This window comes from Lutjanus erythropterus, chromosome 21 (assembly GCF_056507025.1).
Source record: "Lutjanus erythropterus isolate fLutEry1 chromosome 21, fLutEry1.hap2, whole genome shotgun sequence".
Classification (NCBI taxonomy): domain Eukaryota; kingdom Metazoa; phylum Chordata; class Actinopteri; order Lutjaniformes; family Lutjanidae; genus Lutjanus; species Lutjanus erythropterus.
Genome location: NC_139337.1, coordinates 15864134 through 15885483, shown reverse-complemented (window position 1 = coordinate 15885483; position 21350 = coordinate 15864134). Strand labels below are relative to the sequence as shown.

General features: G+C 39.6%; 1 protein-coding gene across 2 annotated transcripts in view; it reads left to right on the top strand.

Moving 5' to 3' along the window:
* Positions 1–21350, top strand: part of pola1 (polymerase (DNA directed), alpha 1) — a 71184-nt gene that overhangs the window by 1217 nt on the left and 48617 nt on the right. For both annotated transcript variants that reach the window (XM_084747090.1, XM_084747091.1), the window contains exons 3-26: positions 641–737; positions 819–896; positions 981–1099; positions 1248–1310; positions 2231–2332; positions 2476–2620; positions 2701–2866; positions 3031–3203; positions 3326–3438; positions 3729–3842; positions 4462–4536; positions 4651–4789; positions 4960–5114; positions 5215–5299; positions 5417–5478; positions 5746–5835; positions 5960–6076; positions 6164–6339; positions 6635–6764; positions 8173–8292; positions 8381–8471; positions 8557–8681; positions 8911–9060; positions 10881–11003. In XM_084747090.1, coding sequence (XP_084603216.1) covers positions 641–737; positions 819–896; positions 981–1099; positions 1248–1310; positions 2231–2332; positions 2476–2620; positions 2701–2866; positions 3031–3203; positions 3326–3438; positions 3729–3842; positions 4462–4536; positions 4651–4789; positions 4960–5114; positions 5215–5299; positions 5417–5478; positions 5746–5835; positions 5960–6076; positions 6164–6339; positions 6635–6764; positions 8173–8292; positions 8381–8471; positions 8557–8681; positions 8911–9060; positions 10881–11003 — 2808 coding nt within the window. The remainder of the gene's footprint in view (positions 1–640; positions 738–818; positions 897–980; positions 1100–1247; positions 1311–2230; positions 2333–2475; positions 2621–2700; positions 2867–3030; positions 3204–3325; positions 3439–3728; positions 3843–4461; positions 4537–4650; positions 4790–4959; positions 5115–5214; positions 5300–5416; positions 5479–5745; positions 5836–5959; positions 6077–6163; positions 6340–6634; positions 6765–8172; positions 8293–8380; positions 8472–8556; positions 8682–8910; positions 9061–10880; positions 11004–21350) is intronic.

Below are 21350 nucleotides of genomic sequence, written 5' to 3'. Positions count from 1 at the left end.
CTTAGCTGTTTGGTCCATGAAAAAATGTTGATTATTATTTCCCACAGCACAAGGTGACATCCTTAAATACCCTGTTTTGTCCACAATCCAAAGATATTCAGTCTACTGTCAGAGAGAAGTAAAGCAACCAAAGCTGAAACTAAAAGTTTAGATATTTTTTCATAAAAATATGACTCAAAATGAGTAATTGATTATAAAAGTCAGTCAACATAGTTAGCTAATTGATTAATCAACTAATCACTGCGGCTCTACATTAGATTGTTTCCCCCAAATTTTTTTTGATGTTTCCACATATGAGACTGTCCTCCACCGAGAAGGTCAGTTTTATCCTTTAGAGTTAAGATGGTGAGTTGATTAATCAGTGACAGAAAATCAATTGACAACAAGTTAATTAATCATTTCTCAAGCACCTTGGGTTGTCACTTATTCTCGACATTATACAGCAATGAATTGAAAGGATAATATGTGTAGATTTTTATGTAAAGTTTATATATATATATATATATGTGCATATTGAAAGAGAAAAAGCTGTACAATACAAGTACAAATTTAGTTTTTTGTGAATAGTACATTTGGGTCTGATTCATTCAGCAGTGCTTGTTTTATGGGATAATTGTCAACAAGTGTTCATGCTTTCCAGGTGGAGAAGATGACAAGTGTGTATGAGGAGGTGGATGAGCAGGAGTACTCGAAGATGGTACGAGACAGACAAGAGGATGACTGGATCATTGATGACGGTGAGTCTCATTCTCCTCTGTCCACTGGAAATATGTGTGATGCGAAGGTCTGATGTCAAAGCTTCTCTGCTCTTTCCTCAGATGGAACAGGATATGTGGAGGATGGAAGAGAAATCTTTGACGATGATTTGGATGATGATGTAGTTGAAGATAAAAAAGGTAAAAGTTTGTACACTTTTACATTAACCAACAATTAAGTTTCTTTGTACAATTTTTTTGGTAAAAAAAAAATTGTGTTTGCAGGAAAAGCAGGGGCTAAAGGAACAGACTCCAAGAAAAATGTGAAGAAATCTGTTTCTGTAGCCAAACCCAACACCATTAAGAGCCTCTTCATGAACAGTAATGTAAAAAGACCTGCTGAGGTACGTCTCTGATAGCATCACTGACCTGCTGTCGTGTTTGTCTCTATTACAAGTGCCCCTTGTGCTGATCTCAACTTGAAATAAAGGAAATTCTCTTCACTTTGTCTTGGTCTTTTATTGACCTTAAGCACAATTTTGTCTCTTGCAGAAAGATGTGGACCTGTCCAAAGATGACTTGTTGGGAGATATCTTACAGGATCTGCACTCTGAGGTTGGTACCACACCATCTACTCCACTAGTTCTCAAGCTGGAGGTCCCGGCCAAAACTGCCAAAACTTCACTGCCACACACTTCTGATGGGTTGTAGGTGATGATTGTAAGAGATTAGTCTACGCATTGTTTTTGGAAAAATCCTCCACAGTTTGCATTTGAGATATACATTTTAACATGAGAAAAGCACACAGTTAAAACAACTACTATAATAATGACAAGGTGTCAGGGAGACAAAACACTGAGCCTATTAAATATGTATATTTGGTCAAAATAAATGAAAATACATAATTCAGACTAAATTGTGTAAAAAGTTCCTGAAAATATGAGGAAAACTCATCTCTGATGCAGTATTAACAGGAAATAATCTCCTCAATATTCATCCAAATTCCTAATTTTACACAAACTTCCTGCAATAATTGTGTTCACTGTTGGGGTTTATTGTACAGTGCATCAGTTGTTTGGCACTGTTATTGTTATGCATTGAACATAATATAAAATTATCCATAAAACATGTCACTTACTCGGGTTGTCAGTTTATTCAGTGACAGAGAAGGTGTGAAAAAGGTTTGGACTCACTGATCTAGCGATGCACAACTTCAGCATAATGAAACACTATTCAATGTCAACTAATGCAGTATTGAATTAGGTGTTCCTCGCAATTAACCAAATGGTTCTGGCACATTGACATTTACATTTAGGCTTTTAGCTAATGTGTAATGGATGAACAAGAAGTCATGCTGTGCAAAAAGATGAATGACGGGCACGATGTGCTGATACAAGAATTAAACCTGTGACCTTTCAGTTGTTTTACAGTCCTTTTTTCATAGCCGACTTCTTCACCTCTTCATTGTCTGTCCATAATCTGATATATTTAGATTTTTGGTTTTAAAATCTGTTTTTGTCTCTCTGTCTTCCCAGAAACCAAATCTCCTGACTCCTCCACCAGTGGTCACTCTGAAGAAAAAGAAATCTCTTGGATCACCCATGAACCCCTTTTCCATCAAACCCCAGATGCCAAAGGTAATCTTTATTAAACTTCTGTTAAAGTCTTAAAAATATTTTAAACATATTATTGTTAGCATCTGTAAACTCTGTCACTGGTCAGATTCTACATTTTGAAATCAGTCATGCTAAGATATTGCATGTTACTTTTGTAATGCTAGGAGTCACCCACAGCTACGGGGTTGAAGGCCAAAGTTATCAGACCGCCGCCTTCTGACCTGACCCCAGCCCACCTCCCTCCCTCCACACCAGCTCTACCTGTGGAGAAGCAGAGGACAAAAGTGGAGGATCAGGAAGAAGAAGGAGGTAAGAAAGATGGATACAGTTGTGCTAGCTTTTTGCTATTTTTTCCCCTTCGTGCATCTTATCTTGTACCTGTTTCTCAGCGAATGACGCTCTGGCCTTCGATGGGGTGGACTTTGACGAGCCAATGGAGGTTGGGCTCGAGGAGGAAGAGCCTGCAGTGAAAGATGATGCTGAGCCTGTCCCTAAAGCAGCAGAGGTGGCAGTTAAAGTGGAGCTCAAAGCAGAGCCTCAGGACCCTGTATTAATGTAAGCCTGTTATCTATTTTGTTTGTGTCTATTTCTTCGGATATATAGATTTTTTTTTCCTGTCTCAATCTTAAAATGCATTACTGGGCTATTTTGTGAAGACTTTAAAAACAGTGTAGCACAAACTTCAGTTTTAGCATCTTCCCTCCTCCATCCTTTCCTAGGTCCAACCGGATCGGAGGCTCTTGGGGACAAGAGGAGGAAGATGGAGCCAGTGAGGCTCCAGCAGAGGTCCAGGTCGACTCCAGTAAACTCCCACTGGTGGAGGGGGCAGACGGGGAGCAAGTTTTCCGCTTCTATTGGTTGGATGCCTTTGAAGAACCCTACAGCCAACCAGGTAAGACATATCCACATCTGAAGTGAAAAGACAGGTGGATACTGACATGTAATGTCATAATCCAAACATACTGCACAGATTTGTAGAGCACACACTGATCGATGAACTTCACTGTGATCCAGGTGTGGTGTACTTGTTTGGAAAAGTGTGGATAGAGTCTGCAAAGTCTCACGTCAGCTGCTGTGTTACCGTCAAGAACATTGAGCGGACCATGTACCTCCTGCCGAGAGAACGTGTAAGTTTCCTGCTCGTGTCACATTACTGCCAGTATCACAATCACGTTTATTGCACTGTACGTTTACACAAAAGAGGGATTAGAAACATTTTAAGTAGAAAATGTGAAAGATAAAAGCTTTCCCCTTTCTATGCTGTTTAACATATTATAGGAATGCTACTACTACTCAGTACTGCTACTACTGTTGCTACTACTACTCTCAGCAGTGGTATGAACAAGATAGGAAACCTTCTCTTATGTTGCTTTCTTAAGGAGTTCTTTCAATTCGTTGGTTTTGTTTTCATGAACAGAAAGTGAACACCAAGACTGGGGAGGTGTTGGACACTCCTGTAGGAATGATGGACGTCTACCAGGAGTTTAATGAGCTCTCTGAGAAGTTCAAGATCATGAAGTTCAAATCCAAGGTTGGTGTTAACCTGACCGTCTATCATGAATGGCACTTGAGAATGCCTGTAAACTCAACAGTAACTAAGTTACTGTTTTGCAGAACAAGGGTTTTTGACTTCATGACATCATATGGGTCCTCAGTACTTGTGTTTTCAGATAACAGGGTCCATGCTCAACATAACTATAATACCAGGGCGAGTGTATGTTCATGTTAAGTGCCTCAAGTGAATAATGTAGTCAGAAGTTAAGTGTTTTTTTTAACTTGGTGCCATGTTGTGAAGCAGCCTTGTGCTATATGTCAAACTTTTAAATAGAAGAAAGGCTTGTAGTCAGGTTGCATCTTTATTGTAGCACAGGGTAACAGATTTATAATGAATTTTGTGCCGACATGACTTTAGGGGAGATTTAAATTTCTTTAATTGTGGTGATGTGTCTTTGGGTTTCAGTATTGTGTTGTTTAGTTTTTATGTCGAATGTCTTGTGCTGCTTTCTTTATCATCTAACAGTTTAGGGTGGAAATAAGTGTTTTCACTTTAACTTGTTGTCCTTTGGATTTTGTTGTTTCTGTTTATGATAATCCATAAAATTAATTGGTGTAAGTTTGACATGTTTGTAACTGGTGCTTGTTTTCTGCAGAAAGTGGAGAAGAACTATGCCTTTGAAATTCCTGATGTGCCCAGCCAGTGCGAGTACCTGGAAGTCAGATATTCTGTAAGTAGCCATGCTCACATAAACCCTATCAAGTTGATAGGTAGAAGTGCTCATATAGATGTTTTTATTTTACTATAACCTATTTGTCTGTGTGGTAAACTTTGTCTTTTGCAGGCTGAGTTCCCTGCGCTGCCTTCAGACCTCAAGGGGGTGACATTTTCCCACATTTTTGGAACCAACACTTCCAGTCTGGAGCACTTCCTCCTCAGCAGGAAGATTAAAGGGCCGTGCTGGCTGGACATCAAGACACCACGTAAGGATGATGTCGCTTTGTCCAGAATTCTTAATAGTATTAATAACTGGGTAAACATCCTGCAGTTAGTTGAACTTGATTTGTACTCAAGTGTTCTTTGATGTTCAGAAGTTTGGATAGAAATTATTTTAAACTCAAAAATTCACGTGTCCCCTCTGTGTCTGTGTCAGAGCTGATGAACCAGCCGGTCAGCTGGTGTAAGGTGGAGGCTCTGGCCCTGAGGAGTGACCTGGTCACTGTGGTGAAAGATCTGTCGCCTCCACCCATCACCATCATGTCCATCAGCCTCAAGACTGTCCAGAACCCCAAGACACACCAAAATGAGGTCAGAACACTTGAAGCTGTACATGCTATTCAATATACTGTTTCCTGAGACTGAAATACAATGTGAACAAGGATCTGATGATGTAATTGTCTCTCTGCAGATTGTGTCCCTGGCTGCACTGGTCCACTATCAGTTCCACATGGACAAAGCTCCACCCCAACCTCCATACCAAACCCATTTTTGCGGTAAGTCGTTTATACTATTGAATGTTTTTATGGTGCTGCACAAATGCAATCGAATGGTGTGTATGAGAAAATGAAAGTAAAAGAGAAATGTTTATTATATTTGTTTTGTCTTTGCAGTGGTCAGTAAACCATCCGACTGTATCTTCCCCTATGACTTCAAAGAGGCTGTGAGGAAGAAGGTGAGTGGTGATTGAGTTCACTTTCTTTGTACAAGTTGTTCGCAAAGAAACAACTTTTTAGAAATATTATTGGTTTTACATGTTTAGAGGGTTTTCACACATGTAGTGAGGAAAGGGAATTGCCAGCAAAGGTCTCTGAACAATATTATGTTAAATTTTATTCATGTGGCAAAAGGAGATTTTATTGTAATTGATGGAGAATATATTTCAGTAGCATGACACTTTGTCTTGACTGTATGTGATCATATGACTCTCTTCCTCTATCAGAATGGGAAAGTGGAGATTGCTTCTACAGAACGGACTCTGCTTGGTTTCTTCCTGGCAAAGATGCACAAAATCGATCCCGATGTGCTGGTGGTGAGTAGAAGATGTTGGAATAGAGTGGTTTTGTTCAATCTCCATAATAGATTACAGCCAAACCATATTCACCCTTATATGAAAATAAAAATTAGAAATGAGTGTCCTTGTTTCTGTGCCATAGGGTCACGACATCTTTGGTTTTGACCTGGAAGTGATTCTCCAGAGGATCAATGTGTGTAAGGTTCCCCACTGGTCGAAGATGGGACGCCTTAGGAGGGCAAATATGCCCAAACTAGGGGTGAGACAAATAAAAATCTTTAGCAATATACATGTTTTTTGTTTCTCTGCCATGCTGTACATCACTAAATATTGTTGTCCTTGACAGGGTCGTAGTGCCTTTGCAGAGAAGAGCGCCACCTGTGGCCGCCTGGTGTGCGATGTGGAGATCTCAGCGAAAGAGCTGATTCGCTGTAAAAGTTACCATCTGACTGAGCTGGCCGCACAGGTGCTGAAGGTGGAGAGAGCTACTATCCCTCAGGAAAACATCAAGAACCTCTACAGGTTTGTATGTTCTTAAAAGGCCAGTTCAACCAAATCAGAGAAATAGATGTGTACTTTTGCATATATGTCCCAACACAAAACAATTAACTCCTTACATCTACTATAATTGTTTTGTTTTTTAAATGTGTTCAAGTTGTGATAAAGTAAAAATGTGTGACAAAACGGCATAATAATCAAATATTGTAGTGCTGCAGAGATGCCCTGGCCTACAAATTATGTTCTCTAGATTTTTTTTAAACTATATTGTGCAGCCCTAGCTTGTCTCTTTAAATGTGCATATATGTTTCTGTGTCAGTGACTCTCCTCACCTGCTCTACCTGTTGGAGTTGACATGGATGGATGCCAAGCTGATCCTACAGATGATGTGTGAGCTCAACGTGCTGCCACTGGCCTTGCAGATCACCAACATTGCTGGCAATGTCATGGTACACAACAAGACTTTTTCCTTTGCCATCGTTCAATTCAGAGATGCAAAAAAAAAAAAAAATACACGAAATGTTACAACAGAGTGATTGTCTAACCAGATTCCTCAGCTCATAATAGTCACTTCATAATTTGCTTAATGTCATGATATTATCAACCAAATAACTGACACGTAAAATACTCAGGTCTTCTCCAGCAATGTGCTGGAATTTTGGCACAGGGCTCTTTTAGATCTGAAAATTGACAATCATATGTCTGTAGAAAATACTCGTGCAGCAACAATATGTATGTATACATATACAATGTGGAACCTTTAATAAAGTAGATCTACTGTATTAATAAGAGCCCATGTTTAAACTGTGGCTTAGCAAAGTGCACCTCAATAACGCACATGACTGTGCTGCTTTGAAAAAGCGCTGCAGTAAATAGGCGTTGTTCTTGTCTTTCAGAAACCGAACGCAATATGTGCCACAGCTGTGGTCCATCTGGCTTATGGTGTACAGCCCATTAAGCTTATGTTTTTTGCACCTCATACCACCAAAATACCTCTAATATCTTCCATTTGTGTGTGTATACTTTATTTGTTTTGAGCGTGTAACAGCAGCCAAGGTTTCAGTCATGTTCGGTTGTCATACCAGCGATACGCCAGCAGCTGATGAAAGTTAACAAACTGAAAGAAAGAGACAAAAGGAGACATTATAACTAAAATTAAACTCTTCTTTATTTACCTCCTTCTATAAGAATTCTGTTCAGAAAATTATGGAAAAATCAGAACAAAGGCCATAAAGCTTGAAGTACCTCATTCCCTGAACCTGTAAACAGTACACCAAAACAAAATTATATACAAAGCAAAACAGACAGAAATTCAACACAGAAAGGACTGTATTCAAAATGTCAGTATCATGGTGTGCACTACACCACGTTCTTTCTCCAAAATCAGACATTTTCCTTGCTTTAAGCCCTGAATATATCTGCCTGGCTCGTAGAATCCAAAATGTCTGCGCTACCAACGTCATTTCAAGTGAAGCGCTTTCACAAAAGAAACAGGGATGGGCGATCGTTGAGTTTTTTAAATTCCAGGCAGCAGCTCTCTTGCTTTATTGTACAGTTGAAATACAAATACTGAAAATTGACATCAGAAACAAAACGGTTCGCAGACAAAAGCAAGACTTGTTCCTCCTGTGAGTGAAGAGGAAAAACTTGAAGCTTTAAATCTTCAACATCTTTATCAGGGCTTAGAGCCAGCATAGTTTGATCAAGCAGTGTGTTTGAGGGAGATCTACAAAATAAAATGCAGCGGGTAATAACTTCAGTCATATGGAATCCCTGGTTTATGACTCTTTTCCTTTTGAAAATGTTATTTACCGCCTGCTTCAATCACTCAACGTCTTTCTGCTTTTTCCTCTGCAGTCTCGTACTCTGATGGGCGGCCGCTCTGAGAGGAATGAGTTCCTCTTGCTTCACGCTTTCCATGACAAAAACTACATTGTCCCAGACAAACCCTCCTTTAAAAAGGCCCAACTCGAAACGGTAAATGCAAACACAATCACACACTGCTTCATTTTTTTGTTATTTTCAGTCATGTGACAAATGTTTTCTTTTTGTTTCTGTGTCCCAGGTCGAGGGGGAGGAAGATACGGATGTAGGGAAAGGCAAGCGGAAAAAGAAGGCAGCCTATGCTGGAGGTCTGGTGCTGGATCCCAAAGTTGGTGAGTCTGTTTGTAGTTCAAAGTTTGTATTTGTCTCATGTGTTGTATGTTTGTGTCTGTAACCTCACTTTCTCCCTCTTTCTAGGTTTCTATGACAAGTTCATTCTGCTGCTTGACTTCAACAGTCTGTATCCCTCCATCATCCAGGAGTTCAACATCTGCTTCACCACTGTGCAGAGGGAGGCTCACAACACAAACAAGAAGAATGAGGTGTGTTTGTGTGTGTGTGAGTGTGAGTGTGTTTGCTCATATGTCTAAAGTAAAAGCAGGTGTGTTTATCATTAATTAATTAATTAATAATCTGTAACTGTCTATAAAGGCCAGACATGATTTATAGATTGATCCCAATGCTGAGGGGACAGAGGTGAAAAGAGTCAACATTTTGGTCTCCAGAGAAGAAGTTCAAGCTGAATTCCAACTCTTGTTTCCATGGTAACAGGAGGATGATTTGGAGGAGATTCCCGAGATTCCAGATTCAAACCTGGACATGGGAATCCTGCCCAAAGAAATCAGGAAGCTGGTTGAGCGGCGTAAACAAGTCAAACAGCTGATGAAACAGCAGGACATCAACCCAGACCTTTACCTGCAGGTACAGACACACACAGACACACACAGACCCACACACACATTCACATATACTTGACAGATGCTGTGCATAGCAGGCCTGTGCATTTACTTTGTTCGAAGAGCTCTATTTTAAAAAAGTAAAGTGTCAGGATGCTAAACGTTAACATTTTCTATGTGCGACCTGTAAAGTTAGAAATTTGAATGTATAAAGCACTACATTTATTTGTTTCCACTTTATTGGTTTTCACATGGAAAAGAAACTTTATGTGCTAAAGTACCAGAAAAACAATGAATCTTTGTACTCTTAGGTTAGAAGTAGCTTGTTTTAAGAAACACAATCTTCCATTTAACATCTGTTTTCTTTTTTTTTTAATAAAATGAGTATTTCTGTGCTTAACAACAGACATAACCAATGAATGGGCTAATTAGCCAACTAATAAAATGATTTTAATAAAAAATATACACATCCATTAACTTAGAATGTTAGCAGTTTATTTAAATAAAATCACAATGATATACTTTCATATTTATAAATGATCAAAGGGCCAGATTTAGGATATTACAAGGCTTGGTTTGGCCCACTGGCCACTCATTAAATAGGCCTACTGTATGGCATTTCAAAGGTTTTCTTGAATTTCAGAGGGTGTGGATACTCGCCTCCCTTCTATGTACTATTAATGTTGAGACAATCGGTGACAGTTTTTGTCTTGTGGGAAAATGCATCACAGTGTCCATAGAAACTCCACATACCAATGATGCTGTATAATTGACTTCTTCTCTGCCCCTCGATGTGGTCTGTCATCCTTAGAATTTCAAAGCACAGCAGCAAGTAGGTCGTAGTAGTACAGATGAACAGCAGTTAGGCATCTTTGAGTGCATTATATAATTTTGTGCTCCCGGTGAAGAAGAGTCATGCAAATAGCTGTTTAGTTGGTGCATTGGTGCTGTTTAATAATAACAACAGCAATAATAATAATGATATCTTAATTTATTTAGCAACTTGAAAAACAGAATTTACAAAATGCTTTGACAGACATGGCCAAAGAGCAGAATACCTAGGAGACAATGTGACAACACAAAACCAAACAATGAGGCCAAACAAAGGCAAATCAAAAGCTGAAATTGAAGTAAAAACTGAAACACAAAAGACACTAAAACATAAAAAAATAAAAAATACAGAACAGTAAAAGAAATAAGAATGGTAACACAAGAAAAATCTGTCAATAAGAATAAATAAAAAGAAAAAGAAAAGTCAATGTAAATAAGTAAAGAAATGGTATGGATAATATGATGACATCACATAATGTCAATTGGCTTTAAGAAAATGGTCAGCCATTTTTATTTTTATGAAAAAAGTTATCACTTGCATAGAGGACAAAGACAAAACACAAATATATTTATTAGACAATGTTTTGGTCCGAGTGGTGGTGAACATGTTAATAGCCTTGCGCCTACCTAAAATGTGCCCTTTAAATGAGATTACATAAAGATTTATTAATCCTGGGAGAAATTCTTGTGCCACAGATCGCTCAGTAATTACAGCAACATAAAAATAAACAATAAGACAATAGAAATACAGATAAATGTATACAGATCAAATGTAAAAAAATATAAAAGTAGCATGAGTAAATAGTAGAAGTGGAACTGATATTGAAAGTAACACCGGCAGTGATATTAAACATGATAATGTATATAATATATAATTAATCGCCTCACGTTGTCAACCATTTGTATTTACCATTAAAACAGCTTCTAACAAATCAAATCTTTATATCTGAGAGTTTTTAGGAAAATAAGAATTCAGAATCTGTTTGTACTAATTTGAGTCTGTGTTTCCGTCAGTACGACATTCGTCAGAAGGCTCTGAAGCTGACCGCTAACAGTATGTATGGCTGCCTGGGATTCAGCTACAGCCGCTTCTACGCCAAGCCGCTCGCTGCCCTCGTCACACACAAGGGTAGAGAGGTGAGTCACACCCACAAGCTGTACATAAAACACATCTGTAGCTGTTAAAAGTTTAGCTGTTGTACCTCGGATCTCTAATACAGAAGATGCTTATGGTTAAACTGAAGTGAAGCATTCAAAGACACAAAACACAACATTGATTATTGATCAAATAATGTGGATGGCCTGCAGTCCTTTTTCGATTTAGATTCTGGTCTTTGGAGTTATCAAAGAGCCAACAGGAGTGTAGAATAGGCGTTATAATACTTCTGTTTTCATCCACAAGAGGGCACTGCTGCATCATTTTCCACATCGTGCACCTCTTCTACCACTGATCCATTTTCTTTCTGACTTTTTCTTAATATACTGTTTCTTTTTTGGTTTTCTCCTGTCGCACATTTGTCATCTTTTCTCTCCACAAAATTCTCCTTCTCCGTCACCCCATGCCCTTTTCTGTTCTAAATATGATTATTCCTTCAAGTTCGTTTTGTCAGAATAAGAGACCTGTTGTAGTGTCTGTGATATCAATAGCTCTATGTGAGTATTTTCCAGTAACAAAATGCCACAGGAGCAGACATGGCGCTCACGCTCCCTCCATGTAAAGTTTGATTGTACTCTTTCAACACACACAAATGCAACAACATGGGCGTGCACGCTCAATAAAGAGGCGTGCGTACTGCATGACATAAAGGGCTAAATCTGGTATTGTAACTGAACACCACACACACACTCTCTCCCACCATGTCGGTGGTAGTACTCATGTTCATTTAATGAGCTCTAACAGTACACATCCTCAGCAGAGGCGTCGAGCTTTGCCTCAGGGGAGTCCTTCATTAAGATCCCCTTACACACTCATTGTGCTCCCTAATAGAGGGCAGGGCAGTAACTCACAGTGTGTGTATGTGTGTTATTTTGTCAGTCCGTTTGTGCCTCCAGTCAGGCTTGTTGTTCGGCTGACAGAGCTACATTGTAAAAGGTGCACATTTGATTCGCTGGGACAGGTGGGAGTTTCTCTCCCTCCAGACTTACTGCTTGTATCTTTGTCAACAGCCAGAAGTGAATGGGTTCATTGCATTTTACCTCGCTCTCGCTTTGTTTCTATAAAGGAAGCGTCACTGCTTTCCAGCTAAGAAGTTGGCTACGGGTCTGCGGTCTGAAATGGTGACAGTGCTGCACTTTCCAAGTTGTGTGCAGGAGCGGTAAACTTAATATTTATGACGCTTAATTCAAGTATGCAATCTTAATGGGTTGGAGCCTTAAATAAATTAGCCTAGAATGAAATTTTGTCATTTCTCACTCACCCCTAGGTCTGAGGACTCACCCACCACGACTTGTTTAAGTAGTCTTTTTAAAACTTGAACACAAAATAGCTTTCAAATTTTTCTCCAAACAGCTCTTGTTGCATAACCCGTGTTTTGTAGAAGTTTGGATCTAAAATGTTTACCTTAATTACTCTTGCTGTTTCTTTACTTGCAGTACTGGTTTAACACACCACATACAATTATCCAAAAGTGTTCTTCCACAGAGCTGTAGGATGCACAGCTACACAGATTGCCGTCGCTGATGAAAATCAAATGGGTAATAAAAAAAACTTAACCTATTTAGATCCACAGTTTTTAACTGATGGGATTATTCTGCCCTACTTTTACTACTTGAAGAATATGCTTTATGCTATATGCTTATGTTAAGTGACATTTAGTTTGTATGTCACATTGGAGTGTAAAATAAAGAAATTTGGCACATTTATACGATGACCCAAGTGCTCATGTCAATTAATGTGAACTGTCATAAATAAACATAAATCTACATTTTGCATATACATTGAAATACATACAAACTGCTTTTCTTTTGTATTTTTTTCTTTTTTAATATTTTTTTGGACCTGTTATGCATTTATTTAGACAGGATAGCTGAAGGTAGGACAAGAAAGAGGGAGAGAGAGTTGGGGAATGACATGCAGCAAAGGGACACAGGTGGAAATTGGACTTCTAGCGTTAGCACGTGGGGTGCATGCTTTGCCAGCTGAGCTTCCAGGGTGCCTGGACCATGTTTCTTTGCAGTAATCTACACAGCACAGTAACTTATAGAAACTGAATGCAGAATGAAATAGTTTAAACTAAAAAAAAGTTAAATAATACGTGCAGAGTCAGGTATTGGCTTGCTGAGCTGTGACTGACTTTGCAGCGTAAATATGGGATGAAAACACACATTTGAAGGATTTGTGAGAACCTGTCCAGCTCAATACTGATGCTTGTAGGTCTTCTCAATGGTTGTCCCAGAAGTAAAGACTATAGACATGTAAAAAGCTGTTTTACCAGAGCCCAGGGGAAAAAAAATCAAAGACCAGTGTTGAGAGGTAGAGGGGAGACTTTGAAGGAATGTCTCTTATCTGTCATATCTGATACAAATTCAGGCAATCACTTTGACTATTTTGGAAACTAAATGCCAAATCTTAAAGCTCATACTAAGACTAAAAGGCCAGTATATGTTTATCTATCAGCCTCTGTTTAGAAATAATAATTACAGTGTTGACATATAGTCTGACATTGATTTATTTACATTTAAATGGCTTTAAATTATTTAAAGCTACTCTTAAAACCTGCTGATAGCCTTCTTTGCCTCCAGCGTTTTCTCAGCCTTCTGAAGTTACCCAGGGTGAGGAAGGGGCCATAAACGAATTGGATTGTATTTAATTAGGACTTAACTGCATTAGTACATTGCATACAGTGGGGAGTAATATGACGGATTGGAGAGACGTGCATGAAAAAGGTCATCAGTCCAATCTGAACCCACAATGTGCTGAGTACACAGCATGGACGTCAACTCGCTGAGATAGCAGATCCCCTTTTGCACAATCTTAGTGTTTTGTTTACTTTGTATCCATGATCATGGACACACATCTATTTATACTGCAGGTTGTGTGTTTAGGGAGAGCACGACATCAACATAACCAGGGAGTCCCACTCAAAATAACATACCATAAATAATGTTTTTGAGGGTAATATAGTATTCTTTATTGCTCTGTTACTATTTGGGCATTTATTTGTTCGATATTGTGTTTTACAATATTTCAATTAAACAATTTTTGTTACCCACTACTGTTTTCTATCATCTATCGTTCATCATTCATCTATCGTTTTCTATCATTCATCCTGTCACTTGCACTCTGTAGGCACAAACAGGCAGCAGCCAAAACAGTGACATGACATACACATAGCCGAACGCTGAATGCTGGAAAATAAATTACAGTCATATTTAGAATAACATTAATATGTGTAATGTGGCTGTATTTTATTTGGAGAATAGGCTCCGTGTTACTAACTAGCTTTCCATTTGCAAATCACCCAATTAACCAACGCCACAAAGCAATTTAATGCCAGACCCACGCTTCTGAGGCAAGCCATATCTAGCCAGCCAAACCCAGCGTAGTTTAGGTTACACTTAGCTAGTTGGCAGCCCCTGCCTTGCATTGCTCTTGGCTACTAGAAAGCAACTCTTAGTTAGCTTACATCTTTGATTTGTACTGTTGTGTTGTACATCATTTATTGTTGGCTAAAATCAACAGTTTATTTTAATACACAAGTTATTATCATAGACCACGTTAGCTGTTGAGGTAATTTGCAAGCAAGCTAACTATCCTATCCACTCAAATAGCAAATTCAGCCGCATCAGAAAGCAAGCTAACATTAGCTAACATTAGCCAGCTAAAGCCACTATATCACAATACATTTCATGTGCTTTGCAGTAATATTAGCTTTAACTTTGGACTCTGGTCGTGATTTAGTGGTCTTCATTTCAACTCCATTTCAAATGTAAGGTTAGCTAGTGTTGCACACTAAACGTCATTTCCTTCAAATTTTCCCAGAAACTCATCCTGAGTCCTTCGCATAGAAATCATGCTACTTTTATAAGCAATTGAGAAAATTGGTTAAGGTCTGATATGCATTAAAGTTCAGTTACAATCTGTTTCCACTTTGGCAATAGAAACTGATAAATACATTTAATTTCTGCAGAGTCTTGCCTATTGCACCTTTAAAACTGCTTTAAAAATGTTTTTACATTACAGGGAGTCATATTAGTGCATGTAAATGTGAAATTTCTGTTATTACTCATGAGTTAGCGTCCAAACCCTGCTCATTTTTTCATCAGCTGGACTGACTCTGTCAGAATGAAGCCAGCTTCTTTAAAACCACAGGCTGTGTTCCCAGCATATTGGCCGTCACACTCTGACACTCTGGTGCAGGCAACAGTTTAAACAAAATGAAGCAGCTTTATTGAATTTGTACGGAGCCCTAAAGTTAACTAACCGTAAGCCAAGTAGTTCTTGGTAGTTTCCGACTGCAGCGAGCCAGAAAGGGCCAGCTGGCATTTATAGCGGGGTTTCTAGTGTATTTGTGGGTATTGCCGTTTGCACCCCCGCCCCCATTTTAATCGTCACATTTGCACTCTACTTTCATATCATGATTTAGGAGGCTTTTTATTTTTGTAATTGTAACACGTACACCGACCACTACTCGATCAGCAGTGTAAATCCCCCCCTCCCGCCCCTCAGCACTCTCCCTTCATCCGTTTGGACGGGTGAATGTGCATGTGTTCTGTGTATTTATTGATTGGCTTAGCTCTCATCTTTCTCTCACTCTCGTTTTAAATTGAGGCCTAAACCCCCCTTGTGGCAGGACGGGTCAGGCCGGGGGCCACAGTGGTTTCTCTGCCGCAGGGCTGGGGTTCAGATGAGGGGGTTGACAGTCCCTTGGCGGTGGCTCTTCTGATCAGACTTGCCAAGTTAAAAGGGAAAAGCCCCCACTTAGCTCCCCTCCTCACTCTTGTATCTGTTCCTTGAGTATGTCTTGCCTCTATCTGCGTCCGCATGTATGTGTTGATGTACATGTGTCGAAGCGTGTGCACGCACAAGTGCTACTGGCCGAACTCTGCCCTTTGTCGGGGGGACCATTTGTTGTGGCCCTACTCTGTCCTGGTATGTGTGGGTATTAAAGGGGGGGATGATGGGTATTAAGAGGAAGGTGAAGGTTTAGGATTACACAGCCACAGATTGATGTCCCCCTCAACCCCTCAGCGTTATTTTGGGTTCTTTTGTATGTTCGCCAAAGAACAGTTGGGTGCAGAGAAACAGATATACGAAGCTCAGACAACTTACAGTGCACGCATGTGGTTATAATAGGCTGATAAATGCATTTGTCATGCCAGGAAGAGTTTTATTGTCTGCCAACCACTGGCTGGAGGATCCCTGACTTCAACTGAGAATTAATGGAGAGCCTTAAACTTACAAGTTTAGTATATTTTGCCTGTTTCAGTGTGTATTTTCCAATACTACTAAAAAAAAGGATAATACAGTCTAACACAAACTGCTGATACACAGTCCATGACTGAAAAAGGAGCTGGAAAAGATAATTATTATATTTCCTGCCCTTTTGTTAATAATTACATAACATACAGATGGCCTTCTTTCCTCCTCACATACCACATAAAATTTCAACAATGCACAGTGAAGTACAGCCACCTAGAAATACTAATGGTGACAATCATCAACATAAATATTATTTAATGAATAATATTTGAACAGCACTTTTAAGCATTGTCCAGAGAATTCCATAGTTTTACTTCAGCCATATGTCCTTATCCATACAGTAATTAATTTTTTAATCAGTTAAATTCTTAGGGGCGATTAACATCCCTGGTCTGTTGGTATGTTCTCTTCCAATCACCTTATTAATAAGTCCTTATTGTTCTTTTCTGCAATACAAAGGTTTATAATTTGTCATATGTGTTACCGTACACCTCTGTGTAGTATCTCAAATATGACAGAAAAGTGAATAGTACAGAATTTTAAGTGCAGAAAAGTGTCCTTATTTTAAATATTTTAAAACTCTGTATACTATATGAGTGAGTTTGTTGTAACTGCCAAAAATTGAGCTTCAAATACTTTTTTAATATCAACTCCGTCAGCCTTTCTCTTGGTTACCAAAAACTGTTAAATTAGTTTTATTCCAATACAAAGGATTTATTTTCATCCAACCCCCTCTTAAGTTTGACCATTTGTTGGACCGTGCTGTACTGTCTGAAAGGACGATTTTCTGCAGGTGCTTCTGGAGATCAGAGATCAGTTGCAGGGAGAACTGCACAGCATTTGGTCGGTTGTTGGTGTTAATTTCCTCTGCTGGTGTTAATGTTGCCAATCATAGCAAATGGAGAAGTGTCTGTTAACAGTCAAGGGCATCACAAAACCTGCGTTGGAGTTGCTCTGTAGTGTTGTTCATCTTTCTCTTTAGCGTCTTTAAATGTAAGTAAGAACACAGAATGAGTCTGATATTTTGCCACGTTTATGACATGTTTTTTTTAGGAGGCTTGTAAACCTTCTCTTGTGTCTGAAGACAAACTGTAAGTGTGTGTTAGTGTGTGTACGCCCTCCTAATCGAGTGATGTTAACAACAGAGGCCGGTGGAAGCCGCTGATTGTTGTGGAACGCAGATTGGTTTGACCTTTTGACCCTTTTGCTAGCAAATCTGACAACCATTAGCAGGTGTGTGTGTGTATGTGTCTCAGGACGGAGGACGACTCCTGAGAGCCATTCTGCTGTAATTGAGTCTCTGTCCTTGTGTTTAAAAACAGCCTGACAGGAGCTCGTAGTTGACATTATTGGATGGCATGTGGAGTGAAGGATAGAAGCGGGCTTGGGTAACAGAGCCGAGGGTGTGGAGAGGTCAAAGTTTGGTTTAGGTTAAACCTCCGTGTGCGCTTGTGTGTGAGGGTGCGTGTGCTTGTAATGAAGTCTAAGTAAATATTGTTGCCCCTGGTGTTCCTCGTACAGGTTCTGTATCATTCCTCTTGTCTCGAGAATCACAAATCATTTCCCAGAATTAGACACAGGAATACCTAAACCACCCTATCATGTCTCGTCCGTGCGCGTCTGTGAGGCTGAGACGATGTGCGAGTAAATATTGTTGCCCCCATTTCTTTCATTCAGGGTCTCAGTGGCCACCGCTGTCTCAGAATCGCGGGGGTCGTTTTTACATTTCCCCGAATTAGACATAAGAATACATAAGCCTGCCTACACTGATGTGCGTGTGTGTGTCAGCACATGTGTGATGTCTGGGGAAATGAGGGCTGCATGTTTCCATGGTCCCGTAGTCCTCTTAAAGAGCTGGCTTTACTCCTGATAGGAGTGGACTTAACAAATAGTCACATGGGAGCGGCGCTGCTATTTTGGCTACATTAGCTTGTCTGTGAGGGCTGACAGTGGACAGGTTTCAGCGTCTAAACTGCGACTTTAGTAACACCTACTAATGAGGCCATGTGAGATGTGGCTAATGGCAGGGATTATAATTTATTATTGATAGATGTGACATATGGTGTCTTTATCAGGGCTACTGAAAGAGCTGTAAATGAGAGGATAATTAGTACATGGTTTGAGCTGACTTGGCAAAGAGGTGATACATATGTTCACTTCTATTAAAACCTTAAAATTTCTTGACCTAATGAACTTGATCCTCTAATTGCACTTACTACATTGCAGGGATGATGAAGGCATCGTGTAGCTGTAGATACCAGTTTCTGAATAATCTTTACAAGGGATGTGGGTTATCACTGACTTGACCCGATTAAAAATGGATTAACTGACAGTGTATGTTTTCTGTATCATTGGACTTTGTTTTGTTTTGCAAGACGAGAGCAACTGTTTCGAGTGAGAGCCTCATTGTTCTATTAAATTGTTCTTTATTAATCTAAGTTCCACGTAACTAATGTGCTGCGCATTTTGTATCTTACTAATGGAAATCGATTATTGAAAGTTTAACTCTTTGTCAAAGGAAATGCATAAAATTTAAAAACCTGATTTTGACCCTTGAATGAAGAGCTGCTATCATTTTTTTTAATTTAATACCCTTTTTGAATAAATGACTAATTGATAGAAAAAATGTCTAGACAGTCCAGGCATTTATCCTTTCATGTAACAGTCTAATAGAAAAGAGTCAGTGGTCATTGTCTTATTGACTGGTCACAGAGCTAAGAGATAGAGTATTACCAGTATATACCCCTAACTGTAACCACATCACTTACAATTATATTTCGTTGGCTGAGAGAACATGAGAAGAGTCTTCGTCGGCCACGAGCTGCACCATGCCATTCAGGATGATTGTTGCAATGTGGACCTTTTTTCCAACGCACTGCTGCTAACTTTGCCGTAGCTTCCATTATCAAGTCAGCTCAGTGAAAAGTTTCATGGGATACGACGTCCAAGATCAATGGTGGGGCTGTTGACAGGAAATACAGCACCTGAGGGGATTTAACATTTATAGCGGGGACGATGAAGACACGGTGGGTTCAGGCAGGTTCAAGATGTGTGACGTAGTCGAGGAGCGAGTTTGTAAGATAACGGCTTAATTTGTAAGTCCACATCATCCATAGTGTTGACAAGTCCATGAGTATTTGTTTTTGTAAACTTGGAAGTTATCTTTTCCTATGTTTTAAACAGCAAGAGTTGTGTGATGTTATAATGTGTCCAAATAATTTAACTAAATGCTTAGTCTCCTAGCTTCTTGTTCTGACACATCCAGAATCATTGCCCTTTTTGCGATAAGCATTTAGCAGGCAGCTTGCTTCAGGGCCCAGAAATATACATTTAAATAATTAAAACATGCAACGACTAGTTGACCACTGGCTTAAACTGGCTTAAATTGACAGCACCTGGTTGATGGAAATCTTTATTCGGGGGTAGCCCTACGTTTTTTTTCCCTACCAAAGAACCAAAACAGTAACTTTTTGGCTGGACAGATTAACAATGAGCCGAAACTCACGATGAAGCTTTGTACAGCTAATCAGAGCTGCAGATTCGGGTGATAATTCTCTCAAGGTTCAATACAACAAGCGCCTTTCACATTGTCATTACAATGACATTATTATAAAAATGTTGATGATAGATGCTTTAAAGTTCAGTTAAAAATATGTTTACAAAAATTAGATCTGACTCAGTGTGTGAGATTGACGCTGACTGATGGTCATTTCATCTTTCTGCTATCCCAAATATCACATTTTAATGAGCTTTTTATGACTACCTACACATACATTATTTATTTGCCTGACAACATTTTAAGAATTCATTGGTGACTACTTTGACTGTGCTGGGGGTGAAGTGACACATCAGGATGTGTCCTTTCCAGCTATTACAGCACCATATTTTTAATTGACCAGACAGCGGGAGGATTGTTGTCATTGTCGAGTTATTTTCGACGAATGCCGGCGTTTGTGATCTCAGCCGGTTGTATTAAATCAGACACAGCTTTACAAGAGATTGACCCTCCCAGCAGCAGACATGAGAACACAGCTATGGCATCTGCCAGGACAGGTGTGTGAATGTGTGTGTGTGTTTTTTTTTCACTCATGCATTCTTACAGGCAAGTGAAATCATTTTAGTGAAAGAAGGATTTTCATTCCCTGTGGGTGTGTGTGGAGGTGTGTGCACATGAGAGCTCACACTCACAGAGGAGAAACTATAAATCTTTTATGCATCTTTGTGTGTGAGATGGTGTTAGTGAAAGAGGGGGTCTTTGTGTTCCTGTGTGTGTATGTGCATGCATACTCATGCACCTTGTGTACGTGTTGTGGGTACAACGCCCCCCCCAGCTCTGACAGTGGTGTGTTCCTCCACAGGTGCTATTTCAGTCGGCCGACTGTCATCCCAAAATGCTTTTCAGCTGAGTGCTTTTCAAAACAATCGTCAGTGGTGCCCCAGGCTCTTTTTACAAGGGCCCTCTGCGGCACTGAGGTTTAACATGCTGCTTCTGATCCACTGATCAGCACAGGGGTGTATGGTATATGTGTGACTGTGTGTGTGTGGAGTGGGGTTCAGAATGGGAGATTGAAGGTGGGACTTGAATTACTAACTTGCTCATTTGTCTACTTATCATTTTTTTGTAAAAGGAAGCAATAAAGATAATACAATTTATAAACTGTTTGTCACTCAACCAATGAAGGCCAGTTATATTCTTATTTAAAATGACAGCCTGGCAAGAGACAAAAGATATTTTGATGAGGAGGCGGAGGGAGGTGGATTGAAATGAAGAATACATGCGAGCGACATGATAACAAGACACATAAATCCCTAATAGATAAGGCCAACAAATAGCTGAGCAACAGCTGGGGAAAAGGCGGATATCACAACAAGGCTGAACCACTCATCAATTAGCATGACAGGGTGCAATAACGCACTGCTAATGGGTACGGCTCATGCACAGACACACAGGTGCACATGCAAAGACATGAGACATGGTTAAAAGCACAAAATTAAAAGGGATTATAAGCTGTGGGCTAGTGCAGCTTTTACTGTCAGATATCAGGACTGTGTTTTAAAAGGTG